This window comes from Enoplosus armatus, chromosome 6 (assembly GCF_043641665.1).
Source record: "Enoplosus armatus isolate fEnoArm2 chromosome 6, fEnoArm2.hap1, whole genome shotgun sequence".
NCBI lineage: Eukaryota > Metazoa > Chordata > Actinopteri > Centrarchiformes > Enoplosidae > Enoplosus > Enoplosus armatus.
The window spans coordinates 9,039,232-9,062,832 of NC_092185.1; the positions used below are offsets into that span (position 1 = coordinate 9,039,232).

Genomic DNA, 23,601 nt, shown 5'->3' on the forward strand with positions numbered 1-23,601 from the left:
GTCAGATATTTACTCAAATGTAGGCGCAATGTGATGATCACAAGCACACGTCAATCTACAAAATGCAACACATGCCCACTTCCGGTGTAGAAAAGACGGGAAGTCAGGTTTTTCGCTGAATTGCATGTCATATCAGATTAATTATATTTTGTAAAACAAATTCATTAATCATCGAAAAGCACTGTTAGTTGCAGCCCAACTGTCAAACATATGGAGTTAATTGAGAGCGCATTGGTAAAATTATTTAATGGGCCGACATTATATCAATTCCTACTTTATTTCGGTCTATTAAGAAAGTAGTGTGGTGACAGCTTTGTATCAAAGATGATGATCAAACAGATGCATCTTGGTTTGACTGAGTTTAATGTGCAAGACTTACCAGGCGAGCAGACAGATTCATGGCAATAAAAAGTGGGTCTGCATGCTGCTAGTCAGAAAGCAAAAGCATCTAAGTATGTACATTCAAGTTTTAGACACAAACATAGGAAACTGATCACACAAACAGAGTACCAATAATTCTCTGACACAGTGAATTAGAACATCAGGAATTCATTGCACAGGCAAAATGAGCAGTAGGTTTCATACACTTTAACTTACAAAAATACTAAAATCTGATTTTTAGAGAACATTTACACGGTTTATTTTCAGGCTGCACCTACACCAGAATATGCTTTTTCCAGCATTGGACATGAACGTCGAAGATGGACAGATCAGTAGGACTATTATTCAGAATATGAGTGCCAAAGAAACAGTGAAAAGTAATTGACATTTGACACTGACAGCAAGACACATCAAGAAGAGGATCTGATGTTAGAGCTGCAAGTGAAGCAAGAGCTGCTTCAATACACACAGCTAAAGGTTTAATTCAGTCAAAATGATCTCAAAGACTTTATCTTATGAAATGACCTTGGTGCTCGACCCCAAAGGGCCACATTATGTAAGTAAGACTGCATGTCTGTTTCATTTATATCCATCTGACATCATACCCCTCACCATTTGCCCACTCACTCCAGATGTAAGTAATTAAAAAGGCATACACATTATACCACTTCTATCATTTTAAGATGAAGCAATACAAATTCTAATAATTTTAGTTTATAAAATAGTCATTGGAATACACGTTAATGGCTGTTCAGAAAGGAAACTTCTTGCCCTACAAAAGTAATCCTGGCCTATTTTTGTATAGATGCATGTAGCTTGAGTCCCTCCCATAAAAACTGTAATCTGTGACATCATTATTTGACACACTTGATGAAGAAAATTTGATTATCTTTTAGGATACTGCCCGTGAGCAATACAGAGACAGTAATTAGGATTATCCATGTACAAAATCAATACAAAATCTAATTTAGACATTAAAACTGGACATCAATTATATAGCAGTATAATTATAACAAAATGGCATCACAGGTTTGTCTGGGTTGCTTCCATTCTAGGGTGATTTTTCTATTTTGAGGAAGAGAATCAGCCTTGTTGAAATTTAAATACTTGCCTGACAGTCATTATGTGGCCACTCCGAAATGAACAGATGGGACTTCAATCTGCAAGTTACACGAAACAGAGCCTAACACTGAGTGACACTCTGACTGCATTTACATTATTTTTGGTGTACAACTGTGTCCCTTTTGGCATGGCCATTTAACGACCCCTACTGTGAGCTGTAGATGGACAAATTAGTCATAGCTGCCTGCCAACACACAAAGAGATGGCCAACATACTGTAGCTTTGGGTGACCCCAATATGGACGGTTGTAATACATAGGCAAAAGTTTGACGCAACGGGGTCCTTTGGCTGTTGTTTTAACCAAAACGTTTTGAAACACTCTCTGATTAGCTAAAAGCTACATCAGTATCTCCTGCACAAATGCTTTAAACATAGAAAAACACATCCTGCACTCCTTTATTATACAGGCTGCATGTTTTTAAGTGTGTGTGAGTAGTTGTTCTTTATTATCTGTGTCCAAACCTTTGGATCTTTTACAGAGTTTTAAGGCAGACATAAACGACTTATTTTTGGACGGCTAGACTCAGAGAGTGTGCTCACTCAGATTGTGTGTCCCACAGACAAAGTGAGGCTCTGTGTTTCACTGTCATGTAGCGCCATCTGTTCCGCTAGTGCAGGTCTGCCCGATATTCGTTGTCGAGGGAACAGGCTCCTGGTCCGTTTCCCTGACACAGATGACGGCATCACCACTCACATTGATGAGACACTGAGCCTAGAGGAGGAAAAAAGACGAAGATTAAGATTAAGCCATAAAAAGACTAACTGTGAGGTCTGAGGATGTCAAGGGTAGGTCATTGTGCTCTTATGTATGTAAAAATGGACTGTAACAGGTAAATACTTCAGGTGCTTGAGTGTGTGTATGTGTGAGTACCTGGTTCTTGTTTGGATTTTCCATTAACATACACTCTTTCATGCTGTAGGACACTACTGCATTGCCACCCAGGGCTGCTACATGGGCTCGAACCATCGCAAACACCTCAGCTATGAATGAATGGAGGAAGCCACTGACACCACCTTCCTGCCGAGGACAAACACACACATTTCATGTGTACAGGTATGTCTACACTTTCGGGCCTATGCACATGCAGCGCGTCCTTGCAGTTGTACCTCCCGCAAAGATGTTGTCTCTCTGATAAAAAACATGTTGATGATGCCGAGGTATTTAATGATGCGTGTCCCAGGGAGGAAGGAGAGCGGCGTCATCTTCACCACGGTGACTGAACTGCCCCCAAACGAGCGGTTGGAGCGCAGTGAGCGGGAACGTCCTTCAGGCAGCGGACTGGAGCGCTCCAAAGATGAGACTGCAGGTTCAGAGAGAGCAGGTAGAGATCCAAAAGAGGGAGAAAAGAAAACAAAGAGGAGGGGGAAGAAAAGACAAAAGGGAATGGAGATACCAGATAACACTCAAAAATGGTGGAAAAATGAAAAGCAGATATGAACTTTAAAGCAGAAAGAAATATGAATGTGGAATGTGTGTGCAAAAATGCAATCTTGTTAGCGTTTGCACAGCAGGAGTGACACATGTACACTTCTATGTTAGTAAGTGAGTTGACTGTGTGTGTGTGTGTGTGTGTGTGTGTGTGTGTGTGTGTGTGTGTGTGTGTGTGTGTGTGTATGTGTGTCAGACACGTGTGTAACTTGACATGCAGTGGTGTGGATGTGTGGTGACAAGACAATCACTTGGAAAGCGTGTGCTGCCATGCACATCATGCAGTTGTAGCAAACAGAGAGAGTTAACACAGTGTCTGCAGACAGAAAGACAGACCTGGGCACAGCTGTGTGTATGTTTACGTGTGTAATTGCAGTACAGTGAAGTACATGAGGGAATATTTATATCTGTTTGCATTTGTGAAAGAGGTTTGAGAAATGGAGACGGACAGAGACAGCTATGAGCTGAGCTGGGCACATGTACAAGAGCCAGAGTGTGAAAGATGCTCCATCATCTTACAAATTTACCTGATGTGTAGAGCTGCAACGATTAGTCGATTTATTGATTAGTCGACTGACAGAAAAGTAATTGGCAGCTTTTGTTTAAGTTGCAAGCAAAAAATTAAAAAAAGGTTGTTCCAGGTTCTCAAATGTGAAAATCTGCCACTTTTCTTGGTCTTACATGACAATAAATTGAATACTTTTGGGTTTTGGCTATTGGTCGGACAAACCAAGACATTTGATGAGGTCATCACATATTGTGATGAGCATATTTCACTGTTTTCTAATGATTTATAGACCAAACAATTAATGGAGAAAATAATCGGCAGATTAATCGATAATAAAAATAATCGTTCGATGCAGCCCTACTGATGTGGCTTACATTCATCCAACAAGGAACCCTCCAAGCCATACATTAGATTATAGTTCATTTACCATGCAAGAACTGAAAATCATACCAGACCCCGCCTCCCCACCGTGATCTGCATTGTATGCGTTGTGATGTCTTCTCAGCTTAAGTGGATTTACTAATGCAAATGCATTTTCATCAAATTGCTCCAACCCATCCAACCCTTACAGATCTAAACAAGCAAAGTAAAAGCACGCTGAATGCAGAAAAACGCCTCCCTATTCATATGTTGCAGCCAAGCTGCTGATTGTGGGTCCCTCTGAGGGGCGGGGCTTCAACTTTCACACTCTAGCTAAAAAGCTGGTGCTTCATTTACGATGCTCCACCCCCCAGCAGCATGCATGGAGGGGTGTGTGAGCGTATGCGAGCATGTATGTGTGTGTGTGTGTGTGTGTGTATGTGTGCGTGTGTGTGTGGGATTGCTTGTGAAACAATGTTCTGTATTTGTGGGTATGATCACCAGAGTGTGCTAGAGACTGTGTCCTCCTACTTGTCTTAACTGATCCTCGTCTTATGGTGTGAGCTTTCAGCCTAAGCAGCTCTAGCCAGGTGCTGCATCTGTCTGCAAAGGAACCGTAATCAACGGAGGCAGCTGGAGAGAACACACACACACACAGACACAGACACACACACACACACACACACACACACACATACATACACACATACACAGCCCACACCCGAACATACACAAACGCAACAACAACAACAACAAGAGAAAAAAACAACCACAACCACAACAAAACAGGACACAAAAAAACAAACAAAAGAAAAGAACAAAAAGTGGATGAGGTTTGGGAGCAGTGCAGGATAACTCTGTCCAAGACAAAAGGATGAAAAGTCAAAACAGGGCAGTGTAGTAGTTTTGGTAGCAGGGACATGGGGCAGGGGGAGGTGGCTGAGAAGAAGGGGGCTTACCTCTGGATGAGATGTTGGTACTCTCTGGGACACCTGCCACAAACACACAAACATCAAAGTCTACCTTTGCACTTGACGGACAGCGAAGAGTGCAGGGTCGATCCCTTGCTCTTGCCACAACGCTAACACAGCACATGTTACTTAGCTTTCACCTAGGGTTGGGTATCAATAACCAGTTCCGAGTTGGAACCGATTCCAATTTTCCAAGAACCGTGGATTCGATAAGACACATGCATTTCGATGCTGCTTATCGGTTCCTAACTTTTACATATTCGATAAGCAGAATCGGAATCGATAAAATTGAAACGATACCCAACCCTACTTTCACCTCCGAAGCTAATGGTTTGGTACATCAAAATGCACCATCTATAGTCAGGACTTGCTAGGGTGCTCTTGTTAATACGTTCATTTCAAGTGAATGGAAAGTAAGCCACGCTGCTTTGACGTCTCATCTAGACAACATCACACTGTCATCTAAGTTGACATCAAAACAGACCACACTGGGCTATGACACATGACTGTGTATTTACCTGCTGAACGAACCATAACCAGCTGATTCTGGCAGAGTTTTGCTGCTGGGGTGAGTAAAGAGACTGTACCTAAAGTGTTAGTGGAGGAGATGGGCAATGCCTGTTAGTGAAGCAGGGCAGAGGAGCCAAAGGAGGTCAGGGAGAAATTGAAAGGAAAAAAAAAGTCCACCTGAGATTTTGGATGATGCCTGAGTGCTGGCGGATGATGAGTCTGCACACAACTCCAAGGGAAACTGCAGCTGCTCTTCAGTCTCACCGCATCCTGAAAAGATGCACACACAAAACAACAGAGGGGATGTTTCTTAAATGGGTCACACTGTTTAGAGTAGCATGTTTTTAAAAAGTTTCTGTTTGCCTGCTTCACTACAACTGAGACACACTCTTCAAAGCCTTTTATGTTACTGAAAATAGCAGCTCTACTCAGAAATACAGCTTTGTCCAAAGATACAGTAGATGGCTTGGCTCTAATTAAACTATGTTTTGTAATTTACACATCTCTAATTCAACTGGAAAAAAAGAAAACACATTATATCCAACTTCCAATTCCTGTTCACATGCACCTACAGTGGATGAATATGAATTGGCTATTTATAGATTATAAAATGTAATTTCATGCTATGATGCAATGGAAATGTTTCTTAACTAAAGCTGTCAACACCAGGCTAACGAGAACAACGTATTAAAACGTCACCAAGCAAGAGAGAAATTTGATTCCACCGATCCAGAAATGTTTGGCTTTGAGTGAGTAAAAAAACCTCCCCTAAACCATAAATAATATCCTTTAACCAGACAGACCTTTGGTGATGGGCTTGTCTGGTGGCTTCTCTTGAGTCTGGTCTTTGTCAAACGTCATGGCAACCGCTGTCACTGCGACCTGGGAGGCAGACAGACAGAGGTACAGTAATAGATATAGGAAAAAATGTTAAATTTACTATCTGTTCAGCATGTAATTTCACAAATCAGAGATGGCCTGAAATGTCTCACCTGTATGAGTTCTTCTTCTGGCACTGCCACAGTGAAGTTGAGATTACAGAGACAGCAGGGGATCATAGAGCGCAACTTGAAGTAAAAACTCTGCAACAAACACAATAATTTGACTTGTAACTCCTCATTCAAAACACAACCATAAACAGAGTAATAGTGTGTAACATACACAGTCCAAAGGATAAGCACGGCACCACTTATGGCGTAATTACTAACTGATCAATAAGAGTTTCTTACCTTTAGCAGATTCTCACATAGGTCTGTGAAGATCTTGTTTAAGCCTTGGTTGGTAAGATTGGCATTACTCAACCTAAAGACCCTCACCGACGTAAACATCTGGAAGACAGTAACAGAAACGCGTAGAATAAACAAAAAAAAGAGGTCTAATTTTCTAAATTACAGCACAGAAAGTTGTTTTATTGGCAGATTTGCAATAACTATGTTGAAAGTGCAGTTTTGCTGGAAATGTAGATGTTTCTACTGGTTGAAAAAATACCAAATATGCACAATGGCACAATGTGCATGCATTAAAAAGGCCCCCAAAATATAATAATTCTTTCAAATTACAGTTTGGTGAAGATAACAGATAGTTTGCTGTGATCTGTGAAGGAAGTAACACTGTATTATGAAGAGTGACCTGAACTCCTGAAGTCCAGTTGTAAATCCCAGGCATGATCTCAGTGTTGCAGCTGTAGAAACCTGAAGATAGAAAACAGGAAATGGAAACAGGGATGACGAAGCAGAGAAATACTGACATTTGTAAGAGCCTTGACCCAATCAGGAGAAAACCGACTGAGTGTGTGCAATACTGTAATGATGTACTGTAACTACTATGGAGGGAGTGGGTAGAGCATACCTGCGGGGGTGGGGGCATCAGTGAGGAGGGCGTGGATGTCCTCCACAGCATCAGTGTCATCAATCTAAGGAAATCACTGCAATTGGTTACACTTGTCCGTGGAAATAGTCGCATATAAATGTTGTTGGGTTTTTTTTATAGATACACACCTCCAGGACGAAGGCATCCTTCTTGCCATGGGAGAGGTCCAGTTCTGACAGTTCGTCTGAGCTTTCTGAGGTGGAGCGGAAAAGTCTGGATCGTTGCCTCGGCTCAGGAATCGGAGAACCCACCACTTCCTCCGTCAGCTCCTGCAAGAAAAAGGGACATAAGGCCTGAGCAGGATGTCAACGTGAACACAACAGCAGCCCACATCTGCACGTCACATCTGTCCAGACTGTACAGCTAGTAGAAAGACTATGTTAATAACACACCACATGCTCACACTCACTCAAGTATCCAATCAGCTGCACCATTACACATACATGGCTGGTGTTAATTTGAATATGGATCTGGAAGAGTAAGGAGTGTCGCAAAAACACACACACACACACACACACACACCTTAAAAACATACACAGGTGAGAATGTGAATGGGCAGGGTAGATGGTCATAATACAAATACATTAACACAGGTACAATGAGTCTACAGTAGTTTGTCCTCGAGAGGTGACTCTGGAGTGGGTTACACATCTACCTGCTCCCAAACGCCCCCAGTTAAGAGCTGTTATGCAGTTATAGTAAAAGTGGTGTAGTATTGTGATTAATATAGTGAAAAATTTGTCATGCTTTGCTGTGTCTCACAGCTAAAAGTTGCCGTGCTCAGTACCATGTTCATGCCGCAGAACACCTCAGGGTCCAGGGCAAATAATTTCTTTAATGACCAGAGAAAGACAAGAGGGGTAAGTTTATCATGATTAACAAAGAACAGACTATATATATTTGTAATGTATGATTACGTACATGATTTTAACACTGGAACAGAGAGAATACCCAAAATAATGGACCACAAAATGCATCTGTTTGTGTAAAAGAATCACTATAACACATAAATAACACTTTATGTGACACAGAGGCACAAATCCTGTATTTAGTAGTACGTATTTATTGGCCATAAACTGTAACTGACATTATTCTGACATCTAAGCCCTAAAAACATGCTTCCTAAAGCTTCCTTTGCAGTTCATTTGCAGTATTACTCACAGTAACTATGTCAAAGTCTAACAAGAGTCACATTTTCCCACATGACACCCTGGGAACTGTAGTGTTGACATGAAACACTGCGGAAACCGAATTTGCAGACCTAATCACAAAGCTTGTCTTCCATAGATTGATTTACTGTCCATGTTTGTGTGTCTCACCGGAGGGTTTATTTGATAGAGCTCTTTGTTCTTGGCTATGGTGTCATTGATCCTTTTCTGGATGGTGAGGATGTGGTGCTCATTGCTCAGGTCACCAGGAGTCTTCCCCGCAATCTGGATGCCCCCTGGTGCCGGCAGGGCTGTCAGGTACACTCCTGTAGCAGACTGATCACACACACACATTTTAAGGACTGTGTTGCAGCAAACTCACATATGGCTGATTAAGCCTAAAATGTCAACCTACAGCCAGACCCAGGAGCATGTTCTCTCCGACACTGATCTGTATGTGTAAGCCAAACAGAGCGTTCATGCTCCGCAGCTTCAGTTTGTTCATCAGCTGAGTGTGCAGCTCGTATTCCATGAAAGGCAGCAGGTTGGAGATGGAAGTCGCGTTCACTTCACCCTGGGCCTTCTTTTTTAGACGACACAGTCTAGAAGACAATTAACACTGGCATTAACTCACTTTGATGAGAGGCTCCATTTTAGGGCATGTGTTCTTCAGCCTACATGCTACCACTGAGAAAGTACTCTCAGATAACACGGGTGTGATGCGCTACATTCCACTGCAATAAATCTGACTTGAATTATTGTATAAATCATGTTACTGTTATTTGCAATATCTCTGTTGGCACTTTTTCTTTAGTGCTGAATTTCATCATTGCAATGTGAAACAAAGTTTGATTTGACTTAATTTGGTGTGTGTTAGCAATCATTTTGCGCAGCAGGTGTTTTACCTGGCCTGGATCAGGCAGCCCTTCCCCGTGACAGCTGCTTCTTGTGGCAGGTCTATTGTTGTGAACAGCACGTCAGGAACCTTGAAAAAACATAATTATTATAATTAATTACTGGCTATGCTTTCTTTTCACCAAACTACATTCATTAACAGGAGAACCAAAGATATATTTAACATGCAGGAGTCTTCGATTTAGCCAAGCAATAAAAGTATATTTGAGACCTTTTGCCGTCTGCAGTGGTAACAGTAGGTGAGCTGGGCGGGAAAGGGCATGTTGAGCTCATCGTACGGGATGTGACAGAAGCCACAGCTCGGGGGAGATGGCTCCTCAAACCTGGCGAACAACACACACCATCTGGTATCAGCCTCCATAACTCAATCCAAGCTGACACAAACTGCACACATACGAGGATTTACAATCAGTTTGCTCAGTCTCTGAATCATAACAACCTGTGGTCGGTGATTCCAATATCTAGGCAGCCTTCACGCATATACCGAGGATTCAGGATGGCCGCTGTGCCTGATGCTGACAGGATACACACCTCCTCACTGTGTGGAGGATGAGAACGGGACATGAAACCTCGTGTGTTTTAGAACAAATGGCAAACTGGTTTGTAACATACTGATTCAACAATAACTAAATCAGGCAAAAAAGGATAAAAAGGGTAGTAGATAGGTTGTATTTTATATGTACGTATGTTCTACTACATACCAGATGCTAGTGCTCTCACTGTACCCCACAACAGCATGGCAACCAAGAGCTTTGGCATGAGATTTGATCTCCTGGCGAATCTCCTCCCACCAGGCATCTCGAGTCTCTGGCTCATCTGCAAAACAGAAACATTCAGAATCAAACAGCTTTCACAAAAAAATCTGATTGGCTGAATTATCTATCAAAACCTCACTGAACACTGAAGTCTAGTTAATGATGAGTTAACACTAAACCTAACCAACAGTTGTCAATATAGTTAGATTTTTTTTAAAGACTGCCCTGACAAGTACAAACAGGAAATCTGACAAGTCTGTATCTAATCTGGTGTCTAATCTGACTGCTTTGACTTACCAGAAAATAAAACAGACAGGAAACAGAACAATTTGTATTTTCTGATGATTTATGGGTTAAATGGTGTATCAAAGCAAGCCCAAACCAACTATCAGTTTGTGAAACAAAGTGACAATGAGAATGATTTAATGAGACTTTGAGGATGATGATGAAGGCAAAGTCAGTGGTTAAGTTAGTCGTGTGTGTGTTCTCCCTGGCATTCTTTAAGTGCACATTATCTAAAAACATAACGTCTCTCTCTTCTCCATGTCTCCTTTCAGTCAGCCGCACTAACAGAAAGAACACAGGTGAGAAATACAGTCACCAGCCATCAGGTAGGTTTCGTTTGTGGTTGTCTGACTATAGAAAGAAAATCTTGCTGGCTGGTAAAAGAGTAATTACATAGAAGACACTGTGCGATAAAAAAGTGTTTCCGACCCTGGTGACAAAAGGTTTTAAATTCAAAAGGGATTGAGCCTTCATCATACTTAGGCTAAACCATGGGTGTGTTTCAATAGTCTCATGAGGCTTTGCTCCAATACCACCTCTGTTTTATTAACATTGTTCAGAAGAGCCTGATTCAAGTTGTGAGTTTAATCTCATTCATTTGGTACTTCTGGATCACTGAACAAAGAACACATAAAGGGAGCTACATAAGAGTATTGAGCCACACCCCATGACTCCCTGAGAGGGCCACATGCTGACGGAGCCCCAGAAAGAGAGAGAAACTCAGCTACTAGGTGAGACAAGGGAGGGGGGTGGATGAAGGGGAAAAGACTGGGAAATCAACTGAGGAGATGAAGAAATAATGATTGATGGTCAGGCATCAGGCCCACAAGGAGGGTTCCTTTGAACCAGAAGCAGCATGTCACACAGGCACAGGCTCACCAACGTGCACGCTCATGACCATGTGCACGCTCATGGGCAGAGAAGGGCCATATTCATTCACCAGAGTCCATCAAATCTAATCTAGTTTTTAAGTTAGAGAATACTGAGATGATATACTTCCTCCATTCCCCAAGCTCACATCTTTCCTTCCATCCCCATCATACATCCCAAATACATTTTTTAAGATTTTCTTCAACTGCCACCCATCCAATCAACCTGCCTCCCATGCATCCATCCATCCCTCCGTCTCTCTCTCTCTCAGTATGAATACGGCCCAGTGAGTTAGGGATGCACATGCCCAGTCAGTGGCTCTTTGTCACAGAGTAAACCTCCTAAACCTCCTCTGGTCTAGATAGGTTTGACCACGATGCCGATTCAGGAAGCATTAGAACAGCGCTGGGACAACGTTAGGGAAGAGCTGCAGCTCTTCTGTGCAGCAGGATGAGCTGGGTGGGGGGGGCCAGGCCAGGCTAGATGGGGGTGTGGGTGGGGACACAGCGCATGCTCAACTCAGCTCGGCACACACTCACACAGATTAGAGAGAGGAGAATGGCAGATCACTGAACTCAGATTTTCAGCGATACAATGTTGAATTTGTGGATGTTTAGGCTAGCTGGTTCACGGTTGGTTAAATGTCAGTGTTGGGTGCATGCTAATAGGTCACAAGTTTAACTTCACTGAGCTGCCATCGCTCCTTTGGGTGAGAGCAGTAAAAGGGGGGAAATACCTGCAGTGACACTATTCCAGTCTAGCAGTTTGTATGAGCGAGTGTTACCCAAGGCTGGGCCAGAACACACCGTTAGTACAGAAAAGAGAGAAAGAGAAAAGAAGAGACAGTCTAACAAACAAGCACAGCACAACAGCAGCACTCCACAGTCACTATGCAAAGACAGACAGCACTTCACAGTCACTATGCAAAGACAAACTATATTCAGGCCTACTAAAACAATCTGGAAAGGAGACAACTGACGAGGAAAAGAGGAGAATAGAGACGAGTAAAAGCTACAGGCCTAGCCAAAATCTTAAGGTTAAACGGAGCTATATAATACAAAAAAGGAGCATGCAGTAGCATGAGTCTAACTCCAGTATACTCTCTAAATTTCAAGGTGCCCTGTGGAGTTTTCTTGTAAACTAGGTTTGTATCGCATCACCCACCAACAAAACAGGGACCCATTGGTAAAAACATTGCTCCATGGTGCTACTTGTGGTCAAAAACTCCACAGGGTACCTTTCATAGAGCTATGTAGTTGATGTAGTTAATGCATAGCAACAGTGAACAGGGCTCTTTTCAGAATGGTGCAAATTGGATCAATGAGAACTATGTGAAAACTGTGGCGTTTACACTAGTTTAGAGAGGAAAACTGTAGGTTTAATCATTGCAGGCCTAGACCTTTTAGGGAATTGTTAGTAAAATAATTTTTGGGGAGCTATTTTGGTTCCTCTGTCCACCTCTGAAAAGAACCATGCTTATCCTAACCCAGCCAACATTCATCAGAACTCCCGTCTCCCAAAATTCTTAGACATCCTTGATTCAGAGTGGTTGAAGACCATTACACCGAGCAAAGAGCAAAATTACTGAGGCCTGCAAGTGAACTCAGATACCTTCAACAGGCAGGTACTAGCCTAATGAGCATATGTCTGATTGTCATAAATATAAATCTCATTTATAAAGGTCTATATAATACACAAACACATAAAGGATTTCACACACAGAGATAATAAGCGTATTTGAAGGCAGCAGAGCATATATTTAGACACCACAATACCTCACCACAGCGCCACCTGCAGCCAATAACACCACACAACAAAAGCAGCAGGCAACAGACTGGAGCCATGCACCACTATTGCACCTCACCTCCAGGGGGCAGCACAACAGCACACAACAACGCAGCAACCAGAGCACACAGACAGACACACACACACACACACACACACACATACACACACACATGACCGGCACAGACTATACATTACAAAAAGCCAGTCAGTCAAACCACGAGGTGAAAGTTGCCCCTATCCATAAAATGTTTTGACATAGGTGATGATAATCTATCCTAACTTTATTTACATCAAAATGCTACAAAGCTACAGGCTAAAAGTGTGACAAGGAACAGCTTTCACTTGCTTTTCAGGATTTGTTCATAACTGAATTCAATCATAATTCAATCAAACAGATTGGGAATGGGACCATACGCAGGAAAACTGTTCAACATAAGAAGATAATGGGCAGCATTAAGTAACAGCCAGTTGCAACAAGACCGGACACTCACACAATACTGTAGGTCAATGGAGGAGCTCACTCATACCGTTTCACGGGACAGTGGATGAGCTACATTAGGACATTGTGTGTTTGTGTATGCTGAACTCACCGGGGTTGTGTATACGGTCCAGCAGTTTCACAGAGCGAGCGCTGACCACTCCACCGACATGAACCAGAAAACCAGGTGGGAAAGACGTCAAGGTGAAGAAAGGGAACTCCTGCAGATAGAAAACAGCGACGTCACTTACAGTAGGGGACACAATCTGGACTCTTGCAATGTATTTCTGCTAATCAGAGTTAGTACCTGCTCCATGATTATAACATTGTATTAGATCTTATGGTATTTTTCACTTAAGATTTAAGATCGAGTGTTTGACTACTTTTTGTTGCCTTTTTCGAATACCCCATGCTCTGTTTTTTGAACATTTGGGTTACATATCATCCCAACTGAAACCCTATAAAAACTAATTATATGTAGAAACAGAGAAATCAAATCTTTTAACAGCGGCTACAGGTACGAGAAGCAATATCTATTACCATTTATCCAGGTTCAAAACTGGATAAAACTTTAGAGTTAGTTGTCTCTCTGGATGTGTTGCAAAAATGGATTGCTTAAATACACCTGTTTTTCTAGAGTCCCAAAGACTATGTACTGTATCTTTAACTGATGTGTGTAGACTTAGGTGATAACAGTGTTAGGAAAAGCACCAACATGCAGCAAGGATTGAGTGTGATGGTGCCCCGCCCCGCCCCATGCAAGGTTTACCCCACTCGCTCCATTCCAGCCTACACTTGTAGACACAAACTCGAGAGCATTTCAAATAGATCTGGAAGTGATTGAGAAAATATATTTTCAATAAGGCCTAGATGTTTAGTATTTAGTGATTCATTCAATCCTTTCAAATCTATATAAATGCATTAATTAGGTTTGGAGTTGAAAGTGAAAAACACACACACAGACAGACACAATGTCCTGGCTGAAGATCAGGACTCTGTTTAACATGCTTCTCGCTATCCACTAATATGACAGCTCACAAATAATGTGATGCAAATCCATGCAGTCACTCACAAGAGGAGCTGGAAATACTTGGACTGCCTGTTAGCATCTTGGTTTTCATTCTAGGTTCAAGTGATGACCACCTTTACAGAAAACCTGAAGGATGTTGTGATTTCCAACCATGCAGGTATATGTGATGAGAAGAAATCAGGTGGGACCAATTTATTACTTTCCAGTACTCCAGGAAGGAAGACAGCTACTAATTTGACTGACAAGCTCCTCCCACTCGGAGCAAGGAGGCAAGAATGAGGTGATGAGGTGAGCGTGCTCATTCCCGTTGTTGACAAAGGAAAACCAAATCAGACTCAGGAAAAGAAGTCAGAAAGGAGAGCGGAGGGGGTATCCAGAAGGCACACACACGCACAGTCACACAACCCTTCAAACTGGAAGGGAACACAACTCCTAGCCTCCAGCCCTCCGCTTAACATGTCTGTGAATCTTTCAGAGTTCGGTGGGTGCCAAGCAAACACACAAACATGGTCACACAAAGGACCCACTGCCATGTTGCTCAACCCAGCCTGCCCCCTCTGAGATCTACAAACAGCAGAGGAGGGACGGGTTAGGAGTTGATTCAGACTTGGTGGTGGCCATCAGCTGGTCAGGGTGTTAGGGGAAAGGTGGAGAGAGACAGAGAGAGCGAGAGAAAGAGAGACAGAGAGAGTGTGTCACACTGATGGGACATACCCTGGCGTTTAACAATAACCCAGAGGAAGACGCTCCCTGAGTAGCACAAGTGGTCAAGAGGACAGAGAAAGGGAATATTACTTGCTCTTACACAGACCCACTCCCCATTAAGCACTTAACACCTCACCAGTGTAAATTAGTGAACAAGAATGCAGCTGTGTGAAAAGTAGTGAGACTGAGTAACTATCTGACCCTATCTGAAGCTGATCCGCAATGCAAACTGCGTGTCAAAACTGCCCAGCCTAGCTCACCGCTTCGACTTTCGTTGCTGCTTGAGGCAAAAATAAATTGTGTATCTTTTTTCTTCCGTTTCATTTCAGTAATGTGGCTAGTTAATCAAGGCCCAGCCTGACACAAAACGCCATGTATTATGAAGTTTGACTTGCATTTTGCAGTGCATTTCAGTCTCAAATTTCTGCACACAGAGTGAGTCGTAAATACATGTATAAGCACGTGTGAGCGTTGAGTGGCGTCGTACCCTCTGCTCGAGAGCCGTCTGCGTCTGTTGTCTGAGCAGGGTCTTCAGAGGCCCTGCCTCCTTCCCGGCGCTGCCCCCACTGCCCATTCCTGATCAGAGAGGAGAGTCTGTCTTCAGTTGATTGAATTGATTATTTCACTGCAGGACTAATGTTATTATGACGAATCAAGTGAAAGCAACAGTTGGAAAAGCACACAACACCTTAGACTGAGAACAGTCAATAAACCTGTTTCATCCTTATCCTGAAGACTAGCATACTTATTTCCTCTTATTCAGGCATAAGTCAAACCACATGCTGAGGAAGGAGAACCCTGACTCGGACTGTCAGTCAGTAGTGTTGTTTCACAATGAGCTGTGGGCAGTAACACCATGCATGTTGAGTTAATGTTTCCAGTCAAGACGATCTGGGTGTGAACAGTCCTGCTGTTGACCCAATACAAGAGAGGTGCCAACACTACACTGTTGAAAGGTTCTGTTACTTGATGACACACAGCAGTCCTACTATACCAGAGACTGCCAGCAGCAGGTCCTCATTGAAGGACACGCTCTTTCTCAGCAAGGTAGAGTCTGATTGGATGTAGGAGAGAGGGGGCGGGGTGGTGGCTCTGGGGCCAGAGCCGTGACCACAGCCCACTGAGCCAGAACCAGGAAGGGACAGAGTGTCTGTGGAGAGGGTGGGGGAGCTGGGGCAGAGGAAGATCCCAGGCCTGCGTCTCACTGGCTGGGGCTCCACTATCCAGCAGAAAAACAGATGGAGGGTGCACAGAGAAAAACACACACATTGAGAAAGGACAGACAGAGCGATGAGGAGACCAAGGAGGGGGAAGGATGTGACGTAGAGAAAGAAAAGCCTCATAATAAGATTGAATTGCCATGTTATTTTCATGAGCAGTTAACTTAAAGGGTAACTTCACCCTCAAATTCTGCTAGAACCCTCTCTCCCAGCATATATAAAAAGGCAACAGAGGAGTGAAGGAACGACAACAGTAGGTGACGAGGCCTCGAGGCTACAAAGTGTGTGGGTCAGGGGACATGTGGCAGACTGGCTGACACTGAGTAGAGGGCGTAAACGTTCTTTTTTTATATAAATTCCATGACATCGTTGAGTCCCAACTGGTCGATTCTATGTCAGCATTGGCCTTGAAAGGTTCAGGGCTGATTTAAAAAAAGTAGATGCCGTGTTTTTCCCATTTTCAACCCATGAAATTATGATTTTCATAAATTTGATACGTCAATGTCAATATTAACACCAGCATTTATGTGTTTCATCACAGTACTGTCATATAATTTAGTTTACAGCTCAAAAAACATGTTTAATTGTGCAGTACCTCTTTAATGTTTTTCGGGACCAATGAAGAGATTTTAGAGTTAAGAGTCGTTTTTTCTGCAACAACTGCTTCAATCTCATCCACGCTGGTGTAGCTAATAAGCTATACAGGAAGATAACGCCTACAAAGTTCTGATTGGTTGTTTCTCCAACTGGTGGAAACAAGCAAAGTATGCAAAAGGATAATGATAGGAAAGTTAACACAAATGAGTGAGAGAAGGAACGAGAGAATACAGGAGTAAAAAAGAGGCTCATGAAAAAAGGGAGAGAGTGAGAGAAGTGGATGAGAGAGAAGAGGAAATATGAAAAAGAAAAGTAGAGAAGTGGGAGCAAGAAGGAGGGAGGTGGGCTTCGAGGACTACTGGCCCCTCCTGAGGGGTCAGGGGGGCGTCTCTGGAAAGAAAGTTCTTCAAGCTATAAAAAGGTGTTTATAGCTGAACTGTGGTAAAATGTGCTGAAGTTGTCCTTGGGGCAGAGTTTGACTAAACTTACCTTTTCCTCAATGATTAACCATAATGGCTGCTAATGAAGAAGTGACCTTAGATCACCAACAGCCCCTCGTGAGACACAGTGCTTCTATTAAAGACCACAACAACAGGGGGAAAAAAACAACACAGAGATCTGGTGTGTCTTCACACAATTAAGCAAATGTTTTATACAAACTGAGGGCTTTCTAAAATATCTTTTTTCAGTAGTGTGAAAAAAGAAGACACACCAGACCACTGAGGACAAGGGGGAGGATGGGACCTGGCTAAATAAATATTTACAACACTGTTTACAATAAAATAATGATAAACTCAACCATGAAAAAATAAATAAACAAAAATTCAAAAAACACCACCAGAGTAGCACCACAATGAGGTGAAGGAGATGGAGGGATGAGAATGGGGAAGGGGAAGGGGTCAAGTGTTCTTACCCGTCTTGGGCGTCAAACTGAGGTCTGTGTCTGATGATGAGGACTGGCGGCTGCATGGCTTGGAGGGAGAGAAGGGGGGAGGAGAGGAGGAGGAGGTGGGGAGGGCTCTGAAAGGGGTTGGCGGGCCGGAGGACGAGAGCAGGTCCTCACCAAATACCGGCCTGCCAGGAGAACATGACACACACACACGCACACACACACACACCCACGTCAGTCACCACCTCACCCTCTGAGCATGTGTGTGCGTGTGTTTGATTGGTGTGTGTGCATACATGGGTGTGGGTCAGTGTTGCCGTTAAGTGGGAAGATGACTAATGTGTGATGTTCTTGCTTTGGGTGAGGTGTGTTTGAGGTGCTACGGATGGCTGGAGAACAAAAAAGCAAGCGTGGAAATCAAAAATTAGACAACACAAAGAAACACACACACACACACACACACACACACACACACACACACACACACACACACACACACACACATTAAACTAAAGAAAGCAACATGGCAAAACACAAGAAGGTCGGATTCAACAGAGGATGACGAGCTGAAGCATGTGTCCCAGTAGAGTGAAGCAAAGGTCAGGTGACTGTAGAGAGATCACAGGCCCTTCCTCAGGGCTAAAGCCACACCGTAAACACTTGCCCACCCTCTAAGACATGACAGGTGGAGGGATTTGAGGTTAGTATCTTTCGTTAGTATTCAGTTTTTAGTAACTTTTGGTCTTTCTCTGACAAAAGGTATAAGGGTCTGCCTTCCTTCTTTCTCTTGATGCCTCTGTCTACAACATGGCTTTATTGCCACTAAGTGGCAGTAAACCTACCAGACTCCAGCAAAAATATATTCACTTTTTTCCTTCCATATGAACATCACCATCCACTACTCTTTGTATTTTCAAACTTCAAACTATTTCTCCTGTATCTATTCCCTTCCCTGCCTCTGCGTACCAGTGAAGATGAGTGTGGGGACAGAGACAGAGAAGTTCTGGGACAGTCTCTGGGAGCTGCAGGCCGAATGCACTGGGCTGTTGTGGGTGGAGCGGCATCCGTGGGCAAGGGGAGACCTGGGCCAATCAGCACGCAGAGAGGAAGACAGAGGACCAAATTGGACACAAGCAGTGAGAAACGTCCCAATCCGAATGTAGCCAGAGAGGAAGAAAGAGACGCACACAAGAACCAACACCACAACATTGCAATAGAGTGAAAAAGGAGACAAAAAAGGAAAATAAATGTGTTTTTACTCCTCTCTTTGCCCCTGTTATTCCATTTAAAGCCATGTGAAAGCAGCTGGAATCTCATGCATAGCTCTCAGCTACAGATCTCACACAAACATACACAGCAGGGTTGCAAATACAACAGAAAAAAAGGTGAAAAAAGGCCAAAACAGGCACAGGGACAAGCTAGCCTATAGAGACATTTTACAAATGTATCCAAATTAAAAGTCAGTACGGCTGAAACAATAAACATTTGGTTATCCACCAAATTAAAGGGTAAGAATTTTGATAATAGATCAACAATCATTATTTCATGGTTTCAACTTCTCAAATCTGCTGTTTTTCTTTGTTGCATATCACTGTAAAATGTCTAATCTTTAGGTTTTGGACTTTTGGTTAGACAAAACGAGCAATATTTTTTAATTTAACCTTAACCAAGCCAGGTACGTCCCACTAAAGATCAGAAACCTGTTTTGATACTATAACAATTGGGGGTTGAAAGTGTATTATTGTATTGGAATTGTTGGAGATCTCTTTATACCTAATAATGCTGAACAATGTCAACAAATAAGAAAAGCTATGATAAAAGTGAACTTTTTATTTCATTTTTAAAACCTATTTTTAATTAATTGTTTTTGACAATTAAGAGAAAAATATGTATTGAACATTATATAATGTATAGAATAATATCTATGGTGCATCATTTTAGTCACTCTGGTAAATATCCCCGTAATCACATGAACAAGGCATCACCAAACAGTGTTTACTTCCCTGATACACACAATCTCACACACACACACACACACTGACTCACAGATAATGCAAATAAGAGGCACACATGCACTCAACTGTAGTTAATCACAAGCTAAACACTCAATAGCCAGGGTGAGGACAACAGAACAAAGTGAAGGGGCACAGCAAAACACATGTGTTCTAGACACAGCGCTAGATAGAACATGCAGAGGCAGAAAGCCATGCAAGAGCGGTCTAAAAGAGCAGACGAGGGAGGAGGGGGGTTGAGGATGGCTGTGTGTACTGTACATGTGTGTGTCTCAGGATATGTTGTGTGCTGTTAGTTTCATGATGCAATACACGTGACACAATAGACACACAAACTACAAAAGGGAATCAAAAATACTGAGACACACACAAGAGTAACTGCTCAACTATACACAGATATAACACACAGTACATTTTGTCCACACGCTCTCCCTCTCATGCACACACACAATCATCTTTCCCCTTTCTCACAAACTACATTTGCAGTAGGGGTGGGCGATATGGCCAAAATCTTCCATCACATCACGGTATATGTAATTTTATATCACTGTAATGGTATATATATATATATATATATATATATATATATCTGTATATTTTCTTTCTGTAAATTAAATTGTAATGTAAGAACAATATAGTGCTTCAAGCTCTGTGGAATGTGGTAAGCAGTCCCACTGCTCAAATCCATCTTATTATAGGCTACATCCATGTCCAAATTGCGTTACCTTGCGAGGCAGCTGAATTATCGCGAGATCACGTGAGAATCCAGCCCCAAATATGTAGCAGAGACAGATCCCACGATGGAAACAGTATTGCCAAATCTCTACCAGTGGACACATTTCTACCATTACACAGTATATATACGTCATATCGCCCAACCCTTATTTGCAGTGAAACTTGCACATAAAAGAGAGGCAGGGTCCATGCTTGTGTTATTGGTTCATACTCACTCCTTTCCATCCTTGGAAGGGGAATTGCAGGCATTGGAAGCAGGGGCTGTGTTAGGGTGCATATGTGTGTTGGTGTTGGGGGCGCTTCCAGAGCTGAGTTTGTCCAGTGTGCAGGCAGTACCTATGGCCCGGACCACCAGGCCAGACTCTCCCTCCAGGTCAAAACACTGCAAGTAGCCCACCACTGCATTACCGCCCATCTCCAGTACCTTAAGCCCTATTTTCCTCTGCAGCTCTCCTGAATAAGGGGTAACACACAGCCACATTAACGAGAGGGGGAGAACAGGGAGGACCAAATTCCTCTTCCTCCACACCAACATGAAAAAAGTCACATCACCGAATTTTCTTACCCGACATAAGAGAGATGAGCCTCTGACGGGCCTCATTGGAGGCCCTAGGGGTTCTAATACGGTCGATCCACTGATACTCTGGATCTTCATTCACCACAAGTTCCTCAACAAACCCGTGCACCATCGCTGCCCGGTAGCACCGTGGAATGGATGTGGCTACCATACACAATTAGACAAACACCACATAGAGTCAAACGATTTTAGATTAAAGGCAAGAAAATCCTTCTAAACTTCACACCTCAGCTGTTATTCCATTTTTAGCACACATTACAGATACACTGTTGGCACTGACAAAGGTAGTAATTTTGTTAATCCTGGAAATGACACCTTTTCTGTTGATGAACTTATTAAGAGCATCGGCTTTGTGCAACATTATAATTTCCTCAAATTAAACATTTTTCATGCTCTGCTTTTTGGATATCTGCCCTATGTACTGTCAGTCTGTATTTTATGTAACCACATTGTGTCTTATGATGTATTTTTGAACTGTAAACAAAGAATTGTGAACCAAAATACAAGTCAGACATACTGCAGAAGAACTTGACCCCACAGGAGGACTGTCTGAAGCGGTTCAAATCATTGAAAAGCTCAACTTTGACGAGGACATTGATTTCCCCTCGGATACCTAATAACAAATAATAGAGAGAAATGTATTATTGTAAGGAGTAGTACATGAGGGGGAAAAACAGAGCGATTATGATGGTCAGATTAGTTTATTCTTGTACCGTGGATGGTATCATAGATGGGAAACCAGCCAGAGATGACAGAGGCAGCCTCAGTGCACAGCAGCGGGTCAATGTCAATGTAAACTTTCCCTATGGCGTCGTTAGCACTGTAAGTGTCGTGGTCCAACACGGTGACCTGCAATGGCTCATCCTGCAAGTCCTCATCATCAACCTAGACAGCAAGAGAAGGAGAGGGGAAAAGGGACAAAAAGGGAGCAGAGATAAGAGTGTAAGAGAGGTTAGGAATGCTGAAATTAGTTAATTAATAAATTAATTAATGCAATTCACCAACATTGTGAGATGCATTAAAACAATACTTCCACTGCCTGCCGTGTTTACAGGGAAGCTCACAGGCATTTTACCTCAAATTTGAACCATTCTGAGTTCCACTGTGGATTGAGGGATTTGGGACAGACATCGGTTTTGAAAGTTGTATTTCCAAACTTCACCTGGAAAATAAAAGGCACAAGACACATCTCACACCTTATGTTCTACTTTGACTAATCAAGATGTACCAACCATACTGAAACCAAATGTAAAGTATGTGTAGTCTTGTCTCGTCTTCAAGCACCTCCACTCACCTCTACAAAAGCATCAGTAAGGTCACTGGCTCTGTCCATCACAGGCAAGTGGCGCCCTGCCACAATTTTGGCCTTCAGTTTCCCAGGCATGATTCAATTGTAAGTCGATCTGTGAACAAATAATATCAGTAACAATAATAAAATGAATCAATGGCTTTTCAACTTACACCTGCTGTAATCAACGCTGCTGTCACTAACAACAGTGCAGACTGAAGCGTGGGCTACTTAATTACATGGGCATATGTTGTTGACAGTGTAGAGAGCCCCTTCCCTATATTCACGCTCACTAGCATAATAAGCTAGCTTCCCTCAGCTAAACTAGAATTTAACGCTTCTAGCTTAACTCTAAATAGCTTATCGACTCGGTTCAAAGTTATGTTTTGAACTAGCGTTTATAAACACGACAGCAACTATTAGTTAGCTAGATTATGTTAGCAAAGCAGGGCTAGCAGGGAAATCCACTTAGGTTGACTGCATTGCAGTCAGAATCTCCTTAGGTCTACCTGATCGGCCATGTTTTTACAATCATACAGCAAAGCCACCACCTATGTAACTACGATATTATCTTGCTACTCCCAGTGCAAACAGTATCATCCTCACCAGTGCTACAACATCAACAGACGGCTGTCAAAGCGGCAAGAAGCTCGTTTTACTCGGGCATTACTGTTGACAGCCCACCACTCGTCTGACCTCCGTGTCTCTCCCATAACACGAGACGTTAGTTCCCAGTAAACCAAGCAACAAAGTGTCGTTCAAGTTGGAAATATTCCCCCGCTGATATTATAGCTAGCTAAATAGATACAGCTGTACGGGTAACGTTACGACCGACTAATTAAACCATATTACACATATCGCTGGTTAGCCAACGGCTAGCTTGATAAAGATTCTGCCCATGATGAATGAGTTTTCGGGGGTTAACGTGTGCTACCTTCGAGGACACCTCGTAAGATCGTACTTCCATTTGAAACTCTACACAAAATGTTCCTCCGGTTAGAAAAAAAAGTACAAAATATAGTTCTTAACAACTACTCTCACTGGAAAAAAATACATATGCATAACAATCACTGAAAGTACATTTTTGTCCGTTTCGCTGTATTTTACTTATTTTACTTACTTACGTATTCGGTTAAAAACCGTATTACCACTTAAAGGC

General features: G+C 42.6%; 1 protein-coding gene across 1 annotated transcript; it reads right to left on the bottom strand.

Moving 5' to 3' along the window:
• Positions 1-346: 346 nt before the first annotated feature.
• Positions 347-23,077, bottom strand: c2cd5 (C2 calcium dependent domain containing 5). Its single transcript, XM_070907472.1, has 30 exons — positions 23,049-23,077; positions 22,449-22,557; positions 22,230-22,316; positions 21,868-22,039; positions 21,672-21,767; positions 21,143-21,298; positions 20,793-21,030; positions 17,855-18,015; positions 17,006-17,007; positions 16,119-16,332; positions 15,612-15,700; positions 13,502-13,610; positions 9,915-10,029; positions 9,653-9,751; positions 9,425-9,536; positions 9,204-9,283; positions 8,714-8,900; positions 8,470-8,634; positions 7,279-7,419; positions 7,130-7,193; positions 6,911-6,972; positions 6,511-6,609; positions 6,274-6,363; positions 6,085-6,163; positions 5,459-5,551; positions 4,760-4,792; positions 4,332-4,433; positions 2,611-2,804; positions 2,375-2,521; positions 347-2,215 (listed from the first exon to the last, which is right to left on the bottom strand). The coding sequence occupies exons 2-30, from the start codon at positions 22,536-22,538 to the stop codon at positions 2,090-2,092; spliced, it is 3,402 nt and encodes a 1,133-aa protein (XP_070763573.1). The 5' UTR covers positions 22,539-22,557; positions 23,049-23,077; the 3' UTR covers positions 347-2,089.
• Positions 23,078-23,601: the final 524 nt, after the last annotated feature.

Coding starts and splice junctions, on each gene's coding strand:
- c2cd5 (XM_070907472.1), bottom strand. CDS start 22,538: ATGCCTGGGAAACTGAAGGCCAAAATTGTGGCAGGGCGCCACTTGCCT. Junction 10,030..13,501: donor GGACCGTATACACAACCCCG/GTGAGTTCAGCA, acceptor TCTGTTTTGCAG/ATGAGCCAGAGACTCGAGAT. Junction 6,164..6,273: donor CAGAAGAAGAACTCATACAG/GTGAGACATTTC, acceptor TCTGCCTCCCAG/GTCGCAGTGACAGCGGTTGC.